Consider the following 23789-nt stretch of genomic DNA (forward strand, 5'->3'; position numbering starts at 1 on the left):
GTTTCCAAATAAAATATAAACATAGGTCTGGGAGTATAGCCTGGAGGTAGAAAGCCTCTGGGTTTTACCTGCAGTACCACCAAAAATAAGTTGAAAAAATAAATAAATAAAATAGGGCTGGGGGTATAGTTCAGAAGTATAATGCTTCTGGGCTCATTTCCCAGTACTACCGCCACAAAGTTAATAGAGCACCTCATTAACCTGAATGTCTCCTATTTTAACATGCTTACCTACCAGATAAGAGATGGTCCCTCAGATTCACTAAATCTTTAGGTAAATTATATTTTTTTTATATTTCCCAAAGATTCAAGGGTTTCTTAGAAACTGGGTTTCTAGTTTTGATGATATTTCCAAACAACGTGTTCTTCATAAACATGCTATTTTGTACAGTTAAGACTTTAAACTTACATTTTTTTTTTATTTTTTTAAGAGAAGGGCCCTTGCTTTGTTGCCCAGGCTGGCCTGGAACTCCTGGGCTTACCTGATCCTATTTTAGCCTCCTGAGTAGCTTGTAAAACAGGTATTCATGCCTTGAAACACTTACTTTAATACTTTGTCAAATCTAGCTTTTAATGTTCTTTAATTATTTAAGGTACATCATCTGGTCTCACAAATTAAATATAAATAACGGTTTGTAATGAGTCTCAAGTGCTTTAAAATCATGTATACTTCAGATACTCTAAACATAGTTTTGAGTTGAATAATCTCGAACTATTTAGGAGTAAGATATTTTAACTTTTCTTTTGAAATAATTTCAGATTCACAGATATTATATGCAACTAGTTTCTACTCCTCTTCTTCACCCAGATATCCTAAATGTTAACATTTTACCATATTCCTTATTAGGCAACCAACAGTTATTTATGAATAGGTCAAAATCTGTACAATGAATAATATATTTGTTTATATGAGAATGATAAAAGCATTTTTTTTTTTTTTTTGCCGGTCTGGGGATGGAACCCAGGGGCATTCTACCTCCGAGCTACACCCCCTGCCCTATTTTTTATTCTTTATTTTGAAACCGGGTCTCACTGAGTTGCAGAAGACCTCACTAAGTAGCTGAGGCTGTCCGCGAACCGTGATCCTCCAGGTCTCAGCCTCCCAAATGCTGGGATTACAAGTGTGCGCCACCACGCCCGGCTCGATAAAAACATTTTAGATATTTCTACTCAGCAGGACTAAGAACTCAAGTCAAATCCAAATATAATCCTAATTTTCCACCCTTTACTATCTCGAAAAAGAAATCACTTTCTTTGTTTTATTTCCCTAATAAATTAGAAACAAAGTCCAACCCTTTAGGAACTCAGGCAGGCCAGCAGCAGATGAGGGAGCGTGGTCACGGGTGTAGCTGTGTGGGACAGCGTTGGAGTTGGATCTGTAGAGGAAGGTTTTCATATAAAGTCAGAATGGTTTCAGGACAAACTTGGGCCAGATGGAGGTCATCAATATTAATCTCTTGATTTAACTGGTGGGAGTCAATGGCTCAGAAACAGGGGCTAGAGAAGGGAGGCCCTTATTGAGTATCAGGCCCTTTACATGCTCTCAAAACTTCTCACAACTATGACAGGCAGGTATTATTCTACTTATTTTACAAAAGAGAATATAAGTCAGAGAGAATGTATTATTTGCCCAAGATCACTAGCTGATAAACGGCAATGAAGCAGATCCAGAATTGTACAGCAGAACCCATCACACCTTATCATGCTGGCTCACTAGTGAAGGAGTAATGCATTTAAGCTGACAAAAAGAATTTGCTTTGAGTGATCCTATAGCACTAAGAGTGTAACTGTGGTCAAGTTTCCTTTGCTTCTTCTCCCTAGACTGTGACCTCTTATCTGTCCTTCAAGTACTTAGCATACAAGTTCAGCTTCAATTACATATTAAACATTTCTTTTTTTTGTGTGTGTGGTCCTAGGGATGGAACCCAGGGGCTTACTACCTCTGGGCTACACTCCCAGACCCATTTTATATTTTATTTGGAAACAGGGTCTCACTAAGCTGCTGAGAGCCTCACTAAGTAGCTGAGGCTGGCTTTGAACCTGTGCGATCCTCCTGTCTCAGCCTCCCAAGTACTGGGATTACAAGTGTGCGCCACCATGCCCAGCCATATTAAACATTTCTGATGTACCAGATTCATAAGGCCCCAAAGGGCTGGCTTCATGGGTGTGTAGACAGTGCACTCACACAAGGCTACTTAATTTTTTCTTTATTAAGGATGACATTAAATAGCAAACTTTAAATAAGGACAAGTTGAGAGCACAGAAGAGTGTGTTTTAGTTTCTTTAATGTATTCCCCCTTTTTTTTTTTTTTCCTTGCGGTACCAGGGATGGAACCCAGGGGCATTCTACATCCGAGCTATACCCCCAGCCGTATTTTTTTCATTCTTTAATTAATTAATTTGGTGGTACAGGGGGTGGAACCCAGAGGCTTTCTACCTCCAGGCTATACTCCCAGACCTATTTTTATATTTTATTTGGAAACAGGGTCTCACTAAGTTGCTGAGAGCCTCACTAAGTAGCTGAGGCTGGCTTCGAACCTGCGCGATCCTCCTGTCTCAGCCTCCCAAGCACGGGGTAATTACAGGCGTGCGCCACCATGCCTGGCTCATTCTCTATTTTGAAACAGGGTCTCACTGAGTTGCAAAGGGCCTCACTAAGTAGCTGAGGCTGTCCGCAAACTGAGATCCTCTGGTCTCAGTCTCCCAAATGCTAGGATTACAACAAGCTTGAGCCAACTCCCCATCTTTTGAACAAGGGACTTTGCATTTGCATTTTGCACTGAGCCTCACAGATTACATAACTGGGCCTGCTCCTGAATGTGGCAGTGAATAAGTGTGCAATACTTATCCTGGAGCTTATAGTAATTGCATATACACTGTAGATAAAAAGCAGTGGGCTGTCTACAGAATCGGACCTTTTATCCCTAGAATTGTTCAGTATTTGAAGCAAAGAGATCATATTACTTGCAAGGTCTTTTCAATCCTAAAATGACATTAACTCTAAGAACAGACAGCTTTGCTGGTTTATCATATGATACAAGAGGTCTGAAACAGAAAAATCAAACCAGTTCATTTTTTAATTTACTTATTTTCAAACTACTTTTTTTGGAGGGGGGGACTGACCAAGATTAAACTAGTTTACGCTGTTAACTCTTAATTTAGTAACCATTTAAATTGCTAATAGAGGAGGAAGAACCAAGAAGGAAAACCCCTCTGGTAATATGCTAACTAACTGCAGGGACTTTAGTTTGGAGAGGTGCGGGTTCTAAAGCAGGGGAGGGGAAGCTGGTGTGGATTAACACTGGTCTCCAATAAGAATGTTATATATTTGGAGTCAATGTCAAAGTATACGTCTTCCTCTACATTTTTATTATTTTTGGTATTGAAGTTTGAACCCAGAAGCAGTCTACCTCCCAGCTACACCCACAGTCCTATTTATTTATTTATTTATTTATTTATTTTTGTGGTACTGGGAGTGGAACCTAGAGTCTTTTTATCTCCATGCTATACTCCAGACCTATTTTATGTTTTATTTGGAAACGGTCTCAGTTGCTGAGAGCCTCACTAGCTGAGGGTGGCTTTGCCCCTGCGATCCTCCTGTCTCAGCCTCCCAAGTCCTAGGATTACAAGAGTGCGCCACCAGGCCCGGTTTATTTATTTTTAACAGGGTCTCACTAATTTGTTGGGGCTCCCTCGAACCTGTGATCCTCGGGTCTCAGCCTGTCGAGTACTGGGATTTCAGTCATGAGCACCATGCCCTGCTTTTCCTTTCAATGCAGGTGACAGTCGGAAGGCAAAAACTCACACAGGACAAAACAGGCACACCCCGGGAGGTCAGGCTTTAGAGAGCAGAACTCATTTTCACAGACAGGAGACCACCGGTGACAAATCACCTGCTTTTTCGTAGCGTCCATTCCGCTAACTTGACCCCATGATTTTTTTTGTTTTTTAATTTGCCAAAGTGTTCTTGGCCAACTTACCGAACCGGTCGTGGCCTCCCACGGACCTGCGCGCCGACCCTCCGCCCAGCCGACCACGCCCCCTCCGCCGGCGCTCAGGCCCCGCCCACCCGCGCCTTCCCCCTCCCCTCCGGATCAAGATGGCGCCCCGCGCCGCGTCTCCTCCCACCGCTCCTGTCCTTCCGGGGAGCGGAGTGGTATCGCGAGATTTCAGCACCGCTCTTAGCGGGCTCGCGAGAGTGGCGCGTTCTTTTCCTGGCCGGCGCGGTTGAAGGAGGTGGGTGTTGGTGTGTTGGAGGGCGCGGGCGCTGGAGGGGGCGATCGCAGGCGATCCGGGGCTGGGGCGCCGAGGCAGGCGCGGGCAGCAGCGCGCAGTGGAGGCCGCGCTGGCCGGTGCAGGCCGCCTGCCGTTCTGGGCCCGCCGGGCGGTGGAGGGGCTGCTGCTGGAGCTGTCCCCGGACGCCCGAGGGCGCAGGATCCAGAATCCGAGGTCAGGCCCTGAGGATGGAGGGCTCGCGGTTGTGGCCTCCTCGAGGCCTGGAGGTTCGCGTGAGGCCCACGGAGCACACTTTCGGTGCGGGCGGGGCTGGGCTTTTGAATATCCTGGCAAGTTAGATGTCTACTCTTTTACTCTCGACTAGGTGTAAATTAGCCATATTGTCCTCATTTTCCTTCCAAGAGGTTAGGTGCGTTCCGGATGTTAACGGTTTAAGTGGTGCCAGGGCCTTTTTTTTCTTATTCAACTAAAGCTTGTTGAATAGGAAAAATTGGGCAGGCGTGTTTGTGGTGCTTGTAAACCCAGCATTTGGGAGGCTGAGACAGGATCACAGTTCGCCTACAGCTTCAGCTACTTAAGCCCACCACAACTCAGACCCTGTTTCAAAATAGGGCTGGAGGTGTAGCTTGGAGGTAGAATGCCCTTGGGTTCCATCCCCAGTACAGGAAAAAATAAAACTAATAGGCAGCTTGCTGCAGCTTTAGCAAACCTTTATTACAGAATCATGAAATAGAGAAGGAAAACGTGCTGGTAGCATGCTGGAGAGTCCGAAAACGGAACCCTGACTCCCTTTCGGCAGCCACCCCCCCTTTAAGGAGATTTTTGTATTGGTATCTTAACAGCTACCAAAGTAGTGGGCTAGTAACTTATTCCTTAGGCAGGAGGTACCTCAGTGTCTCCGGATATTGCATTTACTAAGTGCAGGGGGTCAAGCTTCTACTGTATTGGGCAGTATTCCTTGCTCATCAACCCAGGGGTGTTTCGAAGCAGCACATGGAGTTTACCTTTTCTCTACCCAGGCCTGGTCACAGAGGAGAGGAGGTAAACAGGCATTGTTGCCTCTATATATTTTTAGGGCTAAAGGCTTCATTTGCCTGTAAGGCTTTTACTATAGGTTAATGAAAGAGAGGAACCCTGCATTTTAACAGCTGCTACCCCTCCCTGCTTCAGTGCCTGCACAGCACCCAGGCTCTGACTACTTTTTACATTTTATGCCAAATTTATATCAAAGCAGTTTTCTAATACGGGCACACTGGATGTTCTCTACCCAGGCCACACCTGTATGTTTTGGTAAAATGCATGTGAGACTGTGACTTATAAAAATCTAGGAATGTTAGAAGTTGAGAAGAGACATATAAGTAGGAAGGCTTCCTAAGTAGGTTCCAAAATGGGGAATTTGAGCTAGATTTCTTTTTATAATCCTTTTTTTTTTTTAATAAAAACCGGGCATGGTGGTGCACACTTGTAATCTCCGTACTTGGGAGGCTGAGGCAAGAGGATCCCAGGTTCAAAGCCAGCCTCAGCAGCTTAGTGAGGTGCTCAGTAACTTAGATCCTGTTTCCAAATATAAAATAGGTCTGGGGGTATAGCCCAGAGGTAGAGGGTACCTGGGTTCCATCATCTAACGCTCATAAGATCCCAATAAAAATCTAAAGTGGGGTGCTGAGAAAAGTAAATAGGCATACTATTATTTACAACAGACCAAATATTTGTGACAATTCGTTGAGTAGTTAATGGGGTTTTTTTTTTTTTTTTTTTTTTTGGTCCTACCCAGACAATCCACCTCCAAGCCACAACCCTCAGCCCTATATTTAGTCTCTTGAAACAAGGCTACTCTAAGCAGGGTCTGGCCTTGAACCTGCCATCTTCCTGTCTCAGTCCTTCCAAGTACTGGGATTACAAGCCTGTGCTACTATACCAGGCTAATGACTTTAGAATTTTGCATTTTAGGAAACTACCACATGGGTCCATAATCCCCGCGCTTGGGAGGCAGAAACAGGAGGATCAGCAGGTTCAAATCCAGCCTCACTGGCTTAAGAGACCCTGATTCCAAATAAAAGGTATAGGTCAGGGAGTACAGCCCGGAGGTAGAAGGGTTTCCAGGAACCCCAGTACCACACACACAAAAAAGAATAAAATTACAAAATGAACGACCAAAGGTAATGCAGTAGTCACCTTTAGCGGTTTAAACTTGACATTTTTGACTTGGTTATTGTAAACTCTTCCAAAGAGATATTGACAGGCAGCTTAGGTATAATTTTAGTTTGCCTAGAAAGTTAAGTTTCCACTTTGAACTTTTAGGTGTTACCAGTGTGTCAGTAACATTTACAGAAGCTACATCAATCACTTTTTCTGAACGTTGTGATTTCAGAAAGCCAAGCAATAAGCAAGTAATGGATGTCTCAAGAATGGAGGATTCTCTTGATTATATGACATCTGATACAGTTGTGGAAATTGAAAGCCAAAGGTAAATGGACTTTTTTCTGGAAAAATTAGATTCAGTCAGTACTGTATTTGAATTACCAGGGAAACATTATAAAACATTGTTACAAGGCCAGGCTGATGGTCCAGGTTTGTAATCCCCGGCTTGGGAGGCGGAGACAGGAGGATCATGCTGGTTCAAAGCCAGCCTCTGGCTTAAGAGACCCTGTTTCTAAATAAAAATATAGAATAGGTCTGGGAAGTATAGCCCTGAGGTAGAGGGGCTCCCAGGAACCCCAGTGCCACCATAAATAAATAATAAATAAATAAACATTGTTACATAATAAGTGGTAAAAATAATTTTCAGGAATTGAGAAAGAAGCCAGATGAACAGTGACCTTCCAAGTTATGAATCAATAACAAATTAAGATCTGAATACATTTACAGTAGAAAACAGCCCTGACTTAAGGAAACATGTTATTTTGTATTTCCTCTGACTAAATTGTTGCATTTTTGTCTAATATGTTGCTTAGAGGAAGCTCTAGCAATGAATTGTACAACTTGTGGAGATTATATTTCCTCTTGGAAGATTAAGATTTCAAATTTTAATAAGTACTTTAGTCATTTTAGATATGGTCAGGACTCTGGCTGGCTGTTGTGCCCATCTTTCTAAATTTTTATTTTGGGTGTTTGAGTTAGTCTTGGGAGGAGTGCCATTTGGGATTGGGTATTTCTAGTAATTAGCATTCTATAATATGGAGTTATTTTGTTTTCTAGTGATAACTCGTCGTCTGGTAGCAGCCTATTTAAAACCCAGTATGTTCCTTCCTCACCTAAACGAAGACAAAGAAGCCCCATTAGAAAATATGTTAATTCACCTGAAAGTGTTCAGACAGATTCGAGTGACTCATCTCTAGAACCAAGACCATTAACTTTAAAAGCTATTTTTGAAAGATTTAAGAAAAAGAAACGTAAAAAGAAGAAATACAAGCCAAAGGGAAGACCAAAGGGAAGACCTGAGGGAAGGAGAAACACTAGACGGTCACAAATAGATAAGAAACAAATCAAAGACAAGGGAAACAGATTTCCATTTTTACAATCCGAGAATGAAGGAAAAACATTACCATGGAGGAAAATTTTAACCTTTGAGGTGAGTTGGTAATTTTTTATGGAAACACATAGCTTAAGCCGGGCATGGTGGTATATGCTTGTAATCCCTGCACCTGGGAGATAGGAACGGGCAGGTTTGAAGCCAGCCTCAGCTGTGAGGCTTTCAACAACTTAGCGAGGCTCTGTTTCCAAGTAAAATATAAAATAGGCCTGGGAGTGGAACTTGGAGGTAGAAGGCCCCCCCTGGGTTTCATCCCCAGTACCACCAAAAAAAGGGAAAGAAACACATAGCTTAAAATTTATGAGATGATTTGGGCTAGTGCTTCATATCTGTTTATATACCTCTTTCAGGTTTTCAAAAAATCCTGGGAGTGGAACTTGGAGGTAGAAGGCCCCCCCTGGGTTTCATCCCCAGTACCACCAAAAAAAGGGAAAGAAACACATAGCTTAAAATTTATGAGATGATTTGGGCTAGTGCTTCATATCTGTTTATATACCTCTTTCAGGTTTTCAAAAAATCCTAAAGCTCATGATTCTCCAATAGTATTGCCTTAATTCAAGTCAAATCCTTATCTTTTGTGTGTAGTTGGTATTTGGTATTTTCTTAGTCCAATTGTTTTCAACAGAATTTCTTGATAAGTAACAGTGCTCTCAAGTGTTATATAAATGCATATAAGCTGGGCAAGGTGGCCCATGCTTGTAATACCAGCACTTGGCTGAGACAGGAGGAACACAGGCTTGGTGCCAGCCTCAGCTACTAGTGAGGCCTTCTGCAACTCAGTGAAAGAAACCCTGTTTCAAATAAAATAAAGAATAGGGCTGGGGGGTGTAGCTTGGAGAACATCCCTGAGTTCAATCCCTAGTACTTGGTAGTATGTGGTCCCTTGCCAGAACCTGTAATTTTCTTATTTCAGCACCTAAGATGGAACCTAGGGGCATTCAGCCTCCAGGCTACACCCTCAGCCCAATTATCTGGGATTATAAGTATGAACCACCACACCCAGCTTCTACCACATTTTTAATTGAACACATCCACACAACTTTTTTTTTCTTAATATTTGCAGTACTAGGGATTGAACTAAACGTGGGGCATTCTACTTCCGAGCTACACATCCAGCCCTTTTTTTTTTTTTTCTTGTTGCAGTACTGGGGATGGAACCAGGCGCATTCTACCTCTGAGTTACATCCCTCGCCCTATTTTGTTTTTTTCTTTATTTTAAAACGATATCAGTGGGTTGCAGAGGGCCTCACTAAGTAGTAGCTGAGGCTGGCCTTGAAATGTGATCCTCCTGTCCCAGCCTCTCAAATGCTGGGATTACAAGAGTGCAATACTCCGCCTGGCAGAACCTGTAATATTTAAAAAGAATAGTTAACCTTTTTAAGATGATTACAGTCAGCTTTTGTTTGGCCCAGAAATACTAGTATATTAAAGACTTTAGAGTTTGGGGTAAGAGGGTGGCTATCATTTTGTTTTTAACATAAGCAACTGTGGAGTCATGAAAAAATAACAATTCTGTAAGATTGAGACAAATTGTTGCTTTTTCATATACAGCAAGGTGTTGCAAGAGGATTTTTTAACTACATTGAAAAGCTGAAGTATGAACACCACCTCAAAGAATCCTTGAAACAGATGAATGTTGGTGAAGATTTAGAAAACGAGGATTTTGAGAGTCGTAGATATAAATATTTGGATGATGATGGGTCCATTTCTCCTATTGAAGAGTCAGTGTAAGTGGAATCATATAAAATGACATTGGTCATAGGTTTTTATCTAATTTTAATGTAAATTTCTCAATATTTTGCCATCAAAAGAATATTTTGCAGTACTGGGGATTATATAAACCCAGTTTTTTATTGTACTGGGGATGAAACTGAGGGACTGTCTATCTCCAGGCTATAATCTCAGACCTATTTTATATTTTATTTGGATATAGGGTCTCATTAAGTTGCTTGAAAGCCTCATTAAATAGCTGAGGCTGGCTTCAAACCTGTGATCCTCCTACCTTGGGCCTCCCAAGTACTGGAATTACAAGTGTGTGCCACCACGCCCGGCCATAACCCAGTTTTTTAGTCTTCATTTTAAGACAGGATCTAACTTGCCCAGGTTGACCTCAAACGTGAGATCCTTCCTTAATTGAGATTATAGGAGTGTACCACAGAGCCTAAATGCTTAGATGTTAAAAATGGATAAAAATAAGCCAGTTAGGATTAAATTTGAGATGAGCTGGATGCGCAAAACGTCCATTTTTGGTATTAAACTGGTGTTTGTTGACTAGTGTTGCTGTTTTACATTGGAATATGTTAGAAGATTCATTTGAGTTATATTTTAATATTACAGAGAAGATGAAGAGGCAACAACACTTGAACATGATGAATGTGATATCAAGTTGGTAGTAAGTGACTTATTTTACCCTATCATCAAAGAAAGTATGAGTTGGTGTAGTAGGAATTGTATATGTCCAATAGTTTTTGTCATACAAACCATGTAAATTTGGAAAGACGCAGTAAGTTTAATTCAGAAAATGCAGTAAATTTTTTTGATATTTGATGAGACTGGACTTCCCAATTTTGTTGTACACTGTGCTTGGGATGAAATGTAGGACCTTTTTGCAATACTGGGGATGGAACCTAGGGACATTGTATGTCCAAGCTACATCCCCAGCCCTATTTTTTTTTATTCTTTATTTTGAACCAGGGTTTTATTCACTAAGGTCTTTGGGGCCTAAATAAGACCAATACCCTCTGATCCTCCTGTCTCAGCCTCCAAAGTACTGGGAATACAAGCCTGTGTCACCATGCCCAGCTCTAGAAACCTTTTGAATGCTAATAAACAAGTGTTTTAAATGGTCTGCCATTGAACTCTATCCCAGGCCCTGAAAGGTTTTTTTTTTTTTTTTTTATTACTGGGGATGGATCCCAGGTGCATTTTATTTTAATTTTTTAATTATATTTTGAATCAGGGTCTCACTGAGTTGGCAAAGGACTGCACTAAGTAGCTGAGGTTGTCCATGAACTGTGATCATCCTGTCTCAGCCTCCCAAATGTTGGGATTACAAGTGTGCATCACCACTCCTGACTTTCTAAACGTTTTTAATGAATAACATTTTAATGTGTTATTAGGTTGTCAAATAGAAAAATATGCAGATGTTAAATTGGATTTTTAAAATTATAGCTTAGTTTCAAGTAACCTAGCATGACACTAAGTCATGCGTGATAGTTTATGCTTAATACTGATTTATTTCTTATGCAGGAGGACAGCTGTTTCATAATAAGTTCTGAATTCCCAAAGAAGATGAATGCATGTATAGAACAAAATACTAAAAGAAGCTGCCCTAAAATGAGATCTAGGGCCAAAGATACTGGACCAGAGGATAAGAATAGCCTGAAGACAGAATAACCTGAAAAATGTCGAAGAAGGTAAAAAGCATACAGAAAATGGTTTTTCATAGGAATGAAATGACTAACAATTATTAATATGGAGATACATATATAAAATATGCATGCCTCCCTGGCTATGCAGTTTTTGTGTGTGTGGTGTTGGGGTTTGAATCTGGTGACATTCTACCTCAGCTATACCCCAGCCTTATTTTTTATTTGGAAAACTCAATGGGCTTCATTGAGTTAGCTAATACTGGTTTCTAACCTGTGATCCTTCTGTCTTAGCCTCCCAAGTACTGGGACTATAGGTATGTGTCATTGTGCCTGGTTACTGAAGAAGAAAAATATAAAAAGCTTCTGAACATGTTTGTGAATTACCAGAGAAAGTGAAGAACACTAAAATCCAGAGTTGGTTTTTTCTCTCCTTTTTTGTGGTACCAGGATGGAACCCCAGGGGCATTGTACCTCAGAGCTACACACTCAGCCCTATTTAGTAAATTTATTTGTGAAACAGGATCTCAGTGAGTTGCAAAGGGCCCTACTAAGTAGCCAAGGCTGTCTTAGAGCCCTGATCCTCCTGACTCAACCTCCCAAATGCTGGGATTACAAGCAGTGTGCCACCACACCCAGCTTTTTTTTAGTACTTGGAATTGAACCTACATCTCTAGCCCTTTGTACTTCTGGAATTAGTAATTTTCCTGCCTTAGTCTCCCTTACTAGCTGGGATTACAGGTTGTGTGCCTGCACAAAAGTGCTTAGTAATGAAAGAAAAACCTGATACTTTCCCTAGGATGTAAAGCTCAAGGCCCTGGGTTCAATTCCCATTGGGTAAGACATAAAATTTCCCATAGTATTCTTACCATTTTCAAAATTGTTTGGCTGACCATTGGCCATGAACTGAGCCTCCCAAATGCTGGGATTATAAGCATTGGGCCACCACACCAGGCTTGACCACAGTTATATGTGTATGGCATGATATAGTAGCACTTTTGTATGTTTTTGTTCTAACTTGTGAACAAAGACAGATTTGTGAGTGGGTGCAAGATTAAATCCTCTTTTGCAACCCAGAACTCATTGTTCAGTATGAGTTTTGATACATATAAGAAGGAATATTATGATAGTGTTATACCTCTGATAAAGTAGTGTATTGATAAACATTAAGGTTGCTAAGGCTAAAAGTTGATAATTGAAAGACATGTTGTATTGAATCAGTATTCCAGTTTTTATATTGTGATAAAAGAATATGGTTTTTTTTAGATTTCTATCTTGAAACGATATGGAGTTGAAATTAAGCCTTTGAGTGTTTGGATCATTTATTTAAATGTAAGTATAAGTAATGTTTTTTTTCATTTTAATAAAACATGGCTTTATTTTCCAATTATGACTTTATTGTGGTACTGAGGGTGGAACCCAGGGGCTTTCTACCTCCAGGTTACACTCTTAAGACCTATTTTATATTTTGTTTGGAAACGGGTCTCACTAGATTGCTGAGAACCTCATTAAAGTAGCTGAGGCTGGCTTCGAACCTATGCAATCCTCCTGTCTTAGCCTCCCAAGCCACTGGGATTACAAGCATGTGTCACCAAACCCGGCTTGTAAAAGTCTTTTCTATGTAGCTATGAAATGCTTTCATTAGGATAGGAGGTGCTGGAGATGGGAACCCAAGGACTTGAATCTGTCAGGCAAGTCCTGTGGAATTTTTTTTTGCCATTAAATTGGAAAGTAATTTCCTTATCCTGCACATGGCTATTTTTTAACAATTTTGTTGAAGCATATCACACCTTTGGAGTCTTTGATTTGTGTATTAAAAACTAAACAGTTGTTGAGGTCTATCCCGATGAGGCTTCCCTCGTAGCCCGCACATCGTTGGAAACGCCTCATAGAGTAATGCTGTGGTTTTGCTTTACTCACAGGACTATTTATTAGGTCTGTGAGAAGGAACTACAAGACAGTTAAAAAGTATGCAACACATGAAAGTAGTAATAATATCGTTTTAATCTTAGGTATTGGTATCCCATAGATCTCCACTATTCCTGAGTGTGATAGGTAAGTTCTAAGTGATGAAGGTATAGTCTTTGGGAGATGTAGTTATACTTCAAATGATGAATTTAATTGTTCAACTGCTGAATGATACAGATATGAACTAAAATTTGATTCTGATAGAGCTGGATATACTTATTGTCTAGCCATTAATAGACTTCAACTTAGGTTTTGTTTTTACAACAACTGAAAGTATGGTATCCTTTTTAAATCTTTCATTTGGTGCTTTGTAGGAATGAATATGATTTGAACTCTGTTTAAAGAAGTAAGTTAAATTTATATTAATTTATCAGGGACTATGTATTGTTATACTATATGTATTTATATTTATATATGTATAGGTTGAAAGAAAATAAGAGTACTTTTTCTGTGTGGTACCAGGGATTGACCTCTGGGTAAACTACCTCCAAGCTAGAGTCCCAGTCTTGAATTTACAGTCCTCTTTTCTCAGTCTCCCAAGTATTAGGATTATAAGCACCACCCCTCATGCTTATTTATTTGGTCTTTGCAATACAGGGGATGGAACCCAGGGGAAATCTACCTCCAAGCTACATCCCCAGCCCTATTTTTTTTTTTTTTCAGGGTTTCACTGAGTTGCAAAGGGCTTACCAAGTAGCTGAGGCTGTCTGGTGAATGGCGATCCTCCTGTCTCAGCCTCAAGTGCTGGGATTGCAAGCGTGCACTACTATTCTGGCTCACTTCATTGATATTTACTTTTTAGTGTGCCCTTTTTTTGGGCAGTGCTGGGGGTAAAATCTAGAACCTTCTAAATATTATCAAGTTCTTTTCTGCCAGTGAAGTAAACCTCCAGACCTTTTAATGTGGGATGACTTGATCATAATGATTTCACTTAATTCTAGCTATAAATTATATAGTTTAAAGGTAATCATGTTTTCTCATTAGAATGACAGGGAAACTTCATTGTATCTAGCAAGTACTGTAAACTTGAGTTTGAGGATTTACATTTTTAGTCATGATTGCACTGCATGGTATCTGCACTCAGCAGTTCTTCCTGCTGGTGTGTTCAAAGGACAGTGCGATAGAAATTCAGTATCTGGCATCGTTGGTTTTCTTTGCTTTGTGCATGTTAAACCTGGTATTTCTATTGATACACTATTTCTGTAGTTACTGTACTGGCTCATTTTGATAGTCTTCAATAGTAAAAAAAGAAAAAAAAAAGCTTTTCCTTTTTTAGGGTATCAGCAAATGAGGACCCAAGCGGATCATCTACCCTAAAAAGTGTGGTATAAGGCTTTCTGTTTCTTTTGTTCCTGGCTGCTGTTGATAGGTTAACAGAAGGACTTCATGTAGATGCAGGAGCCTTTTGCATAAGGTATGAAGTAAGCTTGAGATACTCTTGAGAAATATTCACAGCGCCTCATTCTAGATGGTAATTGGCACTGATGATAAGTGTCCAAAATTGGTCAATGTGGCTAAATTGAGATACAGGTTTTGCTTCCATCACAGTAAATATATTGCAGTGGTGACAATGAGACCTGTAACATTGCTTTAAGCTAGTGAGTGAAAATATGTAATGAGAAATGTTGATGCTTGATTATTTGAAGTGATTAATTCCAGAACATTTGCTAAAATACCATATGCTTTCTGCAGTTCAACTTCTAGGATCTTAAAGTCATTCCTCAAAGAGACCAGATAACAAAAGATGTCAGGTAAGGTTATAGATATATTGACTATCAAGATGTATGATGTTAGCCCGGTGTGGTGATGCACACTTTTGTAACCCCAAGCAAGATTCAGGAGGCTGAGACAGTATGATCACATTTCGTGGACAGCCTCAGCTACTTATTATAGTGAGGCCCTCTGCAACTTAGTGAAACCCAGTTTCAAAATAAAGAATAAAAAAAAATTAGGGCAGGGATGTAGCTTGGGGGTTGAATTGCCCTGGGTTCCAAACCCACAAAACAAAAAAGATGTATGATGTTATGATGATGGGCAAAATGTTCAACTGCTCTGAATGAGCTGAATGAAAATAGCCTTTCTGAACATCCATATTAAAAATATACATTTTTAAATGTAAAAGGTCTAAGGTACAATCAAACTGGGACAACCATGTTTAAAAATAGCAAAGTAGTTGATCACACTAAATTCAGAGTAGTTGAAATGGATCGGATACAATTAGTGCAGTGATCTACTCGTAAGCCATGGTTTTCAGCATATAGAATTGTGAAACCTAACCATGAAATTGAATTTTTCCACAGATGGAATTTCAAGGTTGTCATCAGAAAAATTATAAAGTGGGAAGAAAAGAGGCCCAGTTGAAACTTGGTAATTTTATCTTTCAAAAAGTTAATTTGCCAGGGATATATATAGTGGTCATTACCAAGGCTTTTAGAATGCAGTTTCTCATTTGCTGTGGACATGACCATAAACAAAATTTCCCACTAGGTTTTCTATTTGCTAGCTTGCTACTAGCAATCAACCTGTTGGGAACATTGAATACAACTATAGGACAGTGGAAATACCCAGGGGTGCTTCCTAGTTTTTGTCACATTTCAAGTTCTTAACCATAATATGTATGTCTGGATCTTTGTAAATGTGCTTTCCCCAGATCATATTATAACATCCAGTTTGTATGACCAAGGAACATCTAGGGGCTCAGGACTCGTTTTATAGGAGCTGATGGGACAACTGTGGACTAATCCTCAATTTTTTAAGAAAAGGTATGTTCACACGAGAAAAGGTTATTTATACAGGTCATTTCAAAGAGGGCTTTTTTGGCATTGTGAGACCAAGAGCTCTTAACGCAGTGACCAAAGACTGAAGTTCTCCACGGGGTGCCATAGTCACTCAATAGTGCTGTGCTTCCCTGAGGAGATATAATTAGCCACTCATAATCATGATGTAATCTATGATTGTGTTTTAAAGTTTAACCAATGTTCACTGTCCTTAGGTATCCTGGAGATAAATCTCTTCAGTTTTGACAAGATTTACAGCATGGAACATCCCAAAGTGATACTGATACCTGAAGGAATCCAAACATTTGAAATCTCATAAATAAAGATTTATTGGTTCTTAAATAATTTTGCCTGTTACTTTATAATACCCTTCACACTGTAGAAAATCAGCATGCGTTTTTGGCTCGAAGTTTCTCTAGTGTTTTCTGTAGAGGAAATAAAAATGAAATTAGCAATTCCTGTTATGATAACTTTAAATGTGAAGAAATGGGGTGGGCTTGCTTATACCTTATGGAATTCTTTTGCCCTTGCTCTGTTTTGGGCATATGCTTCTTGTTTTGCTTTCTCTTCTTTTTGCTGTTTCACTTCAGCCAACTGATTGTATAATCTGTAAGTAATTTATATGGTATTAAACACGAGTATTGTAAGAAATTTAAATCACTAAAATAAGGAAACTACCTACCTTAGGGCTCTTTGATGCATCAGGGATTGTGTAGTCTGCCTTTCTTTAGAAAGATTTGTTTTGAGGCTGGTCTCAGATAAATCTGACAATGATTTGAAAGTTTCAATATCTAAAGCAGGAAAATGACAGATCTTTGGCTATGAGTATAGGTCAAGGAGCAAGACCCTTAGGGAAATTAAGACTTTGGGAAACAAAAGGTGGCTGAAGACTCAATTTTAAAAGCAAACATACCTGTAGACTGTTTGTCCTTAACTGTTTTAGTTAGGGAGTTTAGAGTTTTATTCTTTATTTCTTTCTGCCTTTGGTAGGATCTCTCCATAAATAATTTCTTTCTTTTTACAAATGCTTCTTGTAAGCTTTCTGGCATGGCTGTAAATTTTGGGAGAGTTTCTGTTAAAAGCTGAATATTTGACTGCATTTAACTTTGGTTAGGTTACTGGGGGTTGAATCTAGGGCATTCTACCTGAGCTACACTCTCAGCCCTTTTATAGGGCTTTGCTAGATTATTGAGAGTTTAGAACATCTCAGCCTTCCAAGTAAGGACATGCCACTATTCCCATCTTTTACTGGTCTTGCTATGGCCTGAAACCTGCAACTCTCATCCCCATGGGATTATAGGCATGTCACACCTGGTCACATTTAAGTTTTCTAGTTACAGTATTTTTTTCCTATTTCTGGCTGTTGAGTGGTATGGTCTTGACTCACTCATCACCTAATAGGAGTACCTGTAGGTTCCTTTAACTTCTGCATGGGAGGTTCTGATAGAATGGAATAATCCAAGGTTTCTTCTGTTTCTCCTACCAGAGGCAAAAATTCACTTTCCTAAAGGCAGAATAATCACAGAGGAGTTGCAATTAACACTAACCCCCAAAATCTGACATTTGCTTTGTGAAAGCCAATTTTTCAAGAATATTCTTGAATCCTAGCATTTGGGAGGCTGAGACAGAAGGACCATGGTTCAAGGACAGCCTCAAATATTTAATGAGGCCCTCTGATCCTGATGAGTTGCCAGCCTAACTACAACATCTGCAGTTTTTGGAGGCTGAAATGGGAGGACTGCAGTTCAATGATAACCTCAGCAAGAGTAAGAGAACCTGTTGCCAAATAATAAGGGTATATAGCTTTGAACATACAATGGCCTCCTGTTCAATATTCTACACCCCCTTACCCCAAGTGACTAAGAACCCATTGTTTCTATTCAACTTGAGAGAGTATTTGCTTCAGGTCTTGATTTTTCTCTTCTAATACATTTCTACCTCTTGCAACACAAAGTGTCATGGGGAAAACCAGTTAATATCTACAGCATTTCACACAACACATTCAAAGTGCAGTGGAGTTTTGAGGATTTAGACTCCTTTTGAGGTGCTTGGGCTCTGCACAGAGCATTTGAGAAGGAACATCTGATCTGCAAGGAATAAAGACTTGTTTCCTGATCTTTGGCTATAGGTTTCTGAACAAAGTGTATTTACATTAATGAGTGATGTGAAAATTTACCTGGAGATAGCTTTTCACCCCATCCTCTCCCTTTTCCTCTAGCATTAAGTTTGCGATATCTGTTTCAGTAATACTAATATCACTTGTGCTCACTAAAGTAAGTTCTGGTTCTTCCATTATACCGTGGCCAGATTCTGTCTCCTGCACAAAATATTAAAAACCATATTAAAAACTGCCTTTAAACATTTGAAATGTCAAAAATGTGTGTACTTTGTGTGAATGTTTATAAATGTAAAAACAATGTACAATACAGAGGAAGAAAGCATGCATGACTTGATTCCCCTTTGGACTCTTACCCCAATTTCTACAAGATAACTTGGGGATTGGGGTAAAGTAATACAGTAACTGCCTGCAAATAATGCACTGATTACAAATCTATTTGCACATATGGCTGGGACTTACAGGGCTGCAGGGCTTATCCTATCTAAAGAGGAACAGTGCTGGGCATGGTGGTACATTCTTGTAATCTCACCATTTGGGAGGCTGAGATAAGGAGGATCATGGTTTGCTGACAGTCTTAGGCCCGGTTTCAAAATATAGAATAAAAAAAAGGGCTGGGTAGCTTGAAGGTAGAATGCAGCTGAGTCATCCCCAGTACTGCAAGGAAAAATGGGAGCAGTGACTAGTGGGTTTCAGCCAGATGTGGGTCACTAGAGTCAAGATTAAAAATTTTAAAGGAAGTATCTGGTTTTACATTAAAACCGAACACATTAAGGTAGATGAAAAACAGTCAAGTAAAACACATCTGTGTCTAGATGTGGCCCTTATTTCAATATCTATTTAATCTGTGGATGGAGGAGCTATATACATGAGGAAACAAAGACCATGGCCTGTTGACTAGAGTTGAAAATAAGCAGATTAAAGCTTGCTAAAAGCAGTAAACTCAGTGTAGTGTGATGAGTGCTAGAAGCATAGGCTGAGACACTATTGCTTCTCTGAAAATTTGATTCATTTTTTTTCTGCAGATGTTACTTACCCAGATTGGAATACAACTCTGTAATGAAAATGATTCTGAATTTATAGAGGGCTCTGGTTGTGCTACTTGAGATGGGGTTATGATTTTTGGAGCCTCAGTTTTAGATGAATTCTCAAAACAGTTTTCACTTGTTCCCATCTCCACAGTTCTTACACATAGTTGAGAGTCCATTTCTTCTGCATGTGGATTAACATCTAAATCTCTACAGGTCTCATTTTTATCATTTTCAGTGAGTCCTTGACCATGTGACACTGTAACAACCTCTCCTTTTGACAGTTCTTCAAAGTCCAGTGTTTCTCTTCCTTTTTCTTTTTCTTGTTTTATTAAGTGCTCACTAGAAGAAGCACATGGAGTGCTATGCTGTACTAACTGACTGAACACATTAGGCTCACCAAATGAACTGTATGCTGAACTTAAATTTCCTACAGAGAGTTGGAAATGAACACTTTTTTTCTTCTGTGATATTTCAGTTTGTTCTTGAGAGGAATAATTCTGATTTTCCATGCCCTGGGAATAATCTCTTGCTTCAATGCTGCAAATACTTGGTAGATCAGCATGCTGGCTCCCTTCCGGTGAGGAAAATTCTTGCAGAAGCTGTTGAAAAGACTGTTCAGATCCTGCATTACAAAATTTAAAAACTCAGTCTTATAAACACTGTTCTAAGCTTGAATACAGTCTCTCATAGTTTGAGTAAAATGTAAATAAAGTAAGGTTACTTTCTACAATTTTAAAAGTGAAAGTTAAAGCCAGGTGTGGTGGTACACATCTGTAATCCCAATATTTGGAAGCCTGAGTCAGAAGGATCTCAGGTTCAAGGCCAGCCTCAGCAACTTACTGAGGACCTGTTTCAAAATTAAGATAAAACAGGGCAGGGGTATAGGTTTGAGGTAGAATGACCCTGTGTTTAATTCTCAGTTAAAAAAAAAAAAAAAGAATGAAATTTCACGTTTTAAAAACAAAGAAGGAGCCACACATGGTGGCACATGCTTGTAATTTTAGTACTTGGAAGACTGAGACAGAAGGGTCAAGATCAAGAAGGGTCAAGATAGCAATTTAGGCCCAACACTTAGTGTTTCAAACTAAAAAGTAAAATAGGACTAATGATCTAACTCAAAGATAGAATGCCCCTGAGTTCAATCCTCAATATCAGAAAAATAAATCCAAAACTAAAAACATGAAAAGGATTGTCACAATGATTTTTCAAGGAACTCTAGGACTCACAACATGCATTGTAAAGAAGTTGTTGGTCAAGAGGCACCCTTGCTTTTTATGTTATAATGTTCAGTATTATAAAATGCAAATCAAACACATTACTTCTATTGTTTTAAATACACAAACAGAACCTCTAACCTGAGGAGAAAAATGAAGGAAACCAAGAGGAGCTATGCACAATTCCCAAGAAAAGAAATGTAAACAACCACGAAAAAGATACATTGTCCCAGTGCCTATTTATAGAATAGAATTTTTTTTTTTTTGACACTACTGGGGACAGAACCCAGGAGCATTCTACTTCTGAACTGTACCCTCAGCCCTATTTTTTATTTTTTAATTTGAAACAGGGTCTCACTGAGTTGCAAAAGACCTCACTAAGTTACTGAGGCTGTCAGCAAACTGCAATCCTCCTGTCCCAGCCTCCCAAATGCTGAGATTACAAGCGTGTGCCACCACAACCAACTAATAGCATGTACTTTTGTTCTTAACAAAGGATATACAAGCTCTAGATAATAATTTCCAACCTTTTTTTTTTTTTATTTGGAGTACTGGGAATTGAACTCAGGTTCTAACTCTATGCTACACCCCCAGCCAGCCCTTTCTATTTTTTTTTTTTTTTTGAAACAGGGTCTTGTTATTTTGCTGAATATTTCACTAGGTTGCTGAGACTAGCCTCAAATTTGAGAGTCTCTTGTCTCAGCCTCCCAAGTACTAAGATTATAGGAGTGCACCACCATGTCCGGCATGATTTCGAACTTGTTTTAATGCATCTGTATCCATTTCACTGAAATAGTCACAAAATAAAAAATTTGGCATTAAATGGGTTAATTTTGTTTTAGTCATACATACCCTCAATAATACTGTCTGTAGCAAAACTCTGACCTACAGCCTGAACCATGTTGGGATTAGGTTGCTGGTTCAGGCTTGTATTAAAAAAAGAATGCAAGCTAGTCCTCTTCGGTGCTATAAAAGAACCTCTACTTTTGGATTCAGCAGCACAGTGTCTTTCAGAGGAAGAATCTGAGTTCTGGCAGAAAAAACAAAAAACAAAAAAACCCAGAAAGGCTGAAATGTTAATTATACATTATCAGTTGAATCTATAAGCATGTTCCTTTGATATTATTCAATTACCACTTTACTATCATAGTAGTAATTTGCTTATTCATAAATCCAATTTTTTTCTTTACAGTCAACATGATATTAAAAAAGAGATTTTAATAAAATTGTGAATTAACCAGAGAAGAGTTTAAAATGTGATTAGATGATTCTTGGCCAAGCAGGAGCTGTCAGAGCAGCTTGGGATGTCAGGATATTAGACTTTGGAAATAGAAAGTAACATCTTTGAATCTTAGCTCCATTACTGGGTGGGAACCACTTTTTAGATTTTGTAAAATCATATTTACCTGTTAAAATATGTAAAAACTGTTCCACTGAATTAAAAAACCAAAAAAAATCCAAAACAGTGTTTTCAGGTATTTTATAAAGTCAAACCAGTAGCTAGAGATACAGCAGACAGGACAAAAGTCTAATGAGGCTATCTACAAACTTAATTCCACATAAGAATCACCTGGGGAGCTGCTGCTTTAAAAAAAATTAATAATTATCACTGAGCACTCTTAGAAATACTAATTTAATTGGTCTGAGGTGTAATGGGATTTTTAAAGAAAGTTCTTCCCATGTATTTAATAGGCAGCCAAGGATAAGGACTATTGTTCTACAAAAGAAAAGAATTAAAACTCTTCTCTATATTCATTTCAGTGGAACATCTACTTTAATATACCTGGTAAAGATTTCTGTTGTCTTGAGAGATCACTGAGGATGATGATGACAAGTCAAAATCTGGATGTGGTTCTAGAGGTTTAAAGAGCTGACGATGCAAATTCGGAAAAATGTGTTCCAATTCTGGAAAGTCAAGGTCAACTGTTGGGATTTTGAGGAAGAATGAATGAATGAGTAAATAAAAAACACAGATAAATTTAAATTTAGAGTAAAGCCTAGAAATAAAGTATGAATAATATATTTATTAAAAACACTTAGGTAACTCCAATGCAATGAAATTCTATTTTTTTCCACGATCAGTGGATGCTTTGAAATTAAGTCCTATATTATTAACCTTTCAAGTCCTATCATAATTATTTCCAAGGCAAAAGCAAAAACAAGATTCTCTCAGTGACCAAAACTTCTTTTATTTATTTTGCAATTGTGGGGATTGAACCCAAGGGTTTTCTATCTCCGAGCTATACCCCAACCCTATTTTTTATTCTCTATTTTTGAAACAGTTTCAGAGGGCCTCACTAAATAGCTGAGGCTGGCCGCAAACCTGCAATCCTTCTGTCTCAGCCTTCCAAGTGCTAGAATTACAAATGTGCGCCACCACGCCTGGCTTCCCAAAATATTTGACAAGTACGCTCCCAAACCTTCTGAGGTTATTAAGAGTAACAGGCCATATACGGTCATTTCTTTGCTTTGATTTTCTTACTTTAGGATCAATGATTAAAGAGAAGAAGTTCACTGAATTTATTCAGTGTTACTGTGGGTCAGGTGTACTTTATGTGATTATTTCATTCAAACTCGAGCATTTCTTTTATGGAAGATGAAAGAGCAAGTTAACTTTTGCTTATGTTTTGGCTGTGAAATGGTTGAACTACGATTCAAATCTAAGTCTTATCTGATTTCTGAGCTCTATCCTGCCTCACAAGTAATAGCAAACTTTACAAGTTAGGGAAGATTTTCAAATGGATTCCAAATCCCCTCTATTGTTAAATGCCCTCAATAGTTTTTAGAGTATAACTGTGCTACAGCAAGCCAGAAAAACATAAAACTTAAAGAATAAATTTAAATTAAAAAAGAATAAAAGGTGAAGTTAAATAAAAAAAATATTCCTTTAAAATAATTTTACCCCGTAAGTCTGCTTTTTCAGGCGTCAGATTTGCTTCATTTTTGTACTTGTCTATGGTCTGCTTAGTGTGTGTGTGACCAGATGTAAATTCTTCCACTGCAGGCAACAGAGATTTACAGACATCTGAAGAGTTCTCCAGCTGATAAATAACTTCTGTTGAAGGAACTACAAAACTTAAAATATCTGCTTCCTCCTCTCTACCAGTGGTAGATTCTTGTTCTAGTTGGTCCATGCTCTCTGAAAATGACTCTGGAAATTGAATTTAATAAAAATATTTAATTGACATTAGCATTACATTACTTTTAATGGCAGAGGTAGAGACTAATTGTGGTAGAGAGGCAAAACAATATACTGCTAAAGATAAGTGCAACCAAAGAATTTGCCCCACTACATTTCCACTGATAGGAAAATGTGACATTAAGAAATATTTCTGAAAGCGCTGTTAGGGATTTAAAAAGCATTCACGTGATTTCCAGTCACTTTTAGAATACCATATGGCCTAATACTCTATTTGACATAAGTATTTTCCTTTGAGATTTAAAGAAACTTTCCCCCTTGGCTCCATCTCCACCAAGAATATTTTTAAAAAGCCATGCGCGTCCTCCCACCAATATATTACAGTTCAGCTGGTACTCTTCTCTCAATT

The 23789-nt window shown here is 39.0% G+C and overlaps 1 protein-coding gene across 1 annotated transcript in view; it reads right to left on the reverse strand.

Moving 5' to 3' along the window:
• Positions 1-16266: 16266 nt before the first annotated feature.
• Positions 16267-23789, reverse strand: part of CEP295 (centrosomal protein 295) — a gene marked incomplete at both ends in the record, with an annotated part of 49204 nt that continues 41681 nt past the window's right edge. Inside the window, 10 exons of the mRNA XM_080689071.1 lie at positions 16267-16305; positions 16388-16487; positions 16563-16671; positions 16794-16952; positions 17288-17384; positions 18057-18197; positions 19033-19649; positions 21094-21271; positions 22025-22146; positions 23144-23392. Of these exons, the coding sequence (XP_080545197.1) occupies positions 16267-16305; positions 16388-16487; positions 16563-16671; positions 16794-16952; positions 17288-17384; positions 18057-18197; positions 19033-19649; positions 21094-21271; positions 22025-22146; positions 23144-23392 (1811 nt within the window). The remainder of the gene's footprint in view (positions 16306-16387; positions 16488-16562; positions 16672-16793; positions 16953-17287; positions 17385-18056; positions 18198-19032; positions 19650-21093; positions 21272-22024; positions 22147-23143; positions 23393-23789) is intronic.

This window comes from Muscardinus avellanarius, assembly GCF_963383645.1.
Source record: "Muscardinus avellanarius genome assembly, chromosome: 1".
In the NCBI taxonomy this organism is placed as follows: domain Eukaryota; kingdom Metazoa; phylum Chordata; class Mammalia; order Rodentia; family Gliridae; genus Muscardinus; species Muscardinus avellanarius.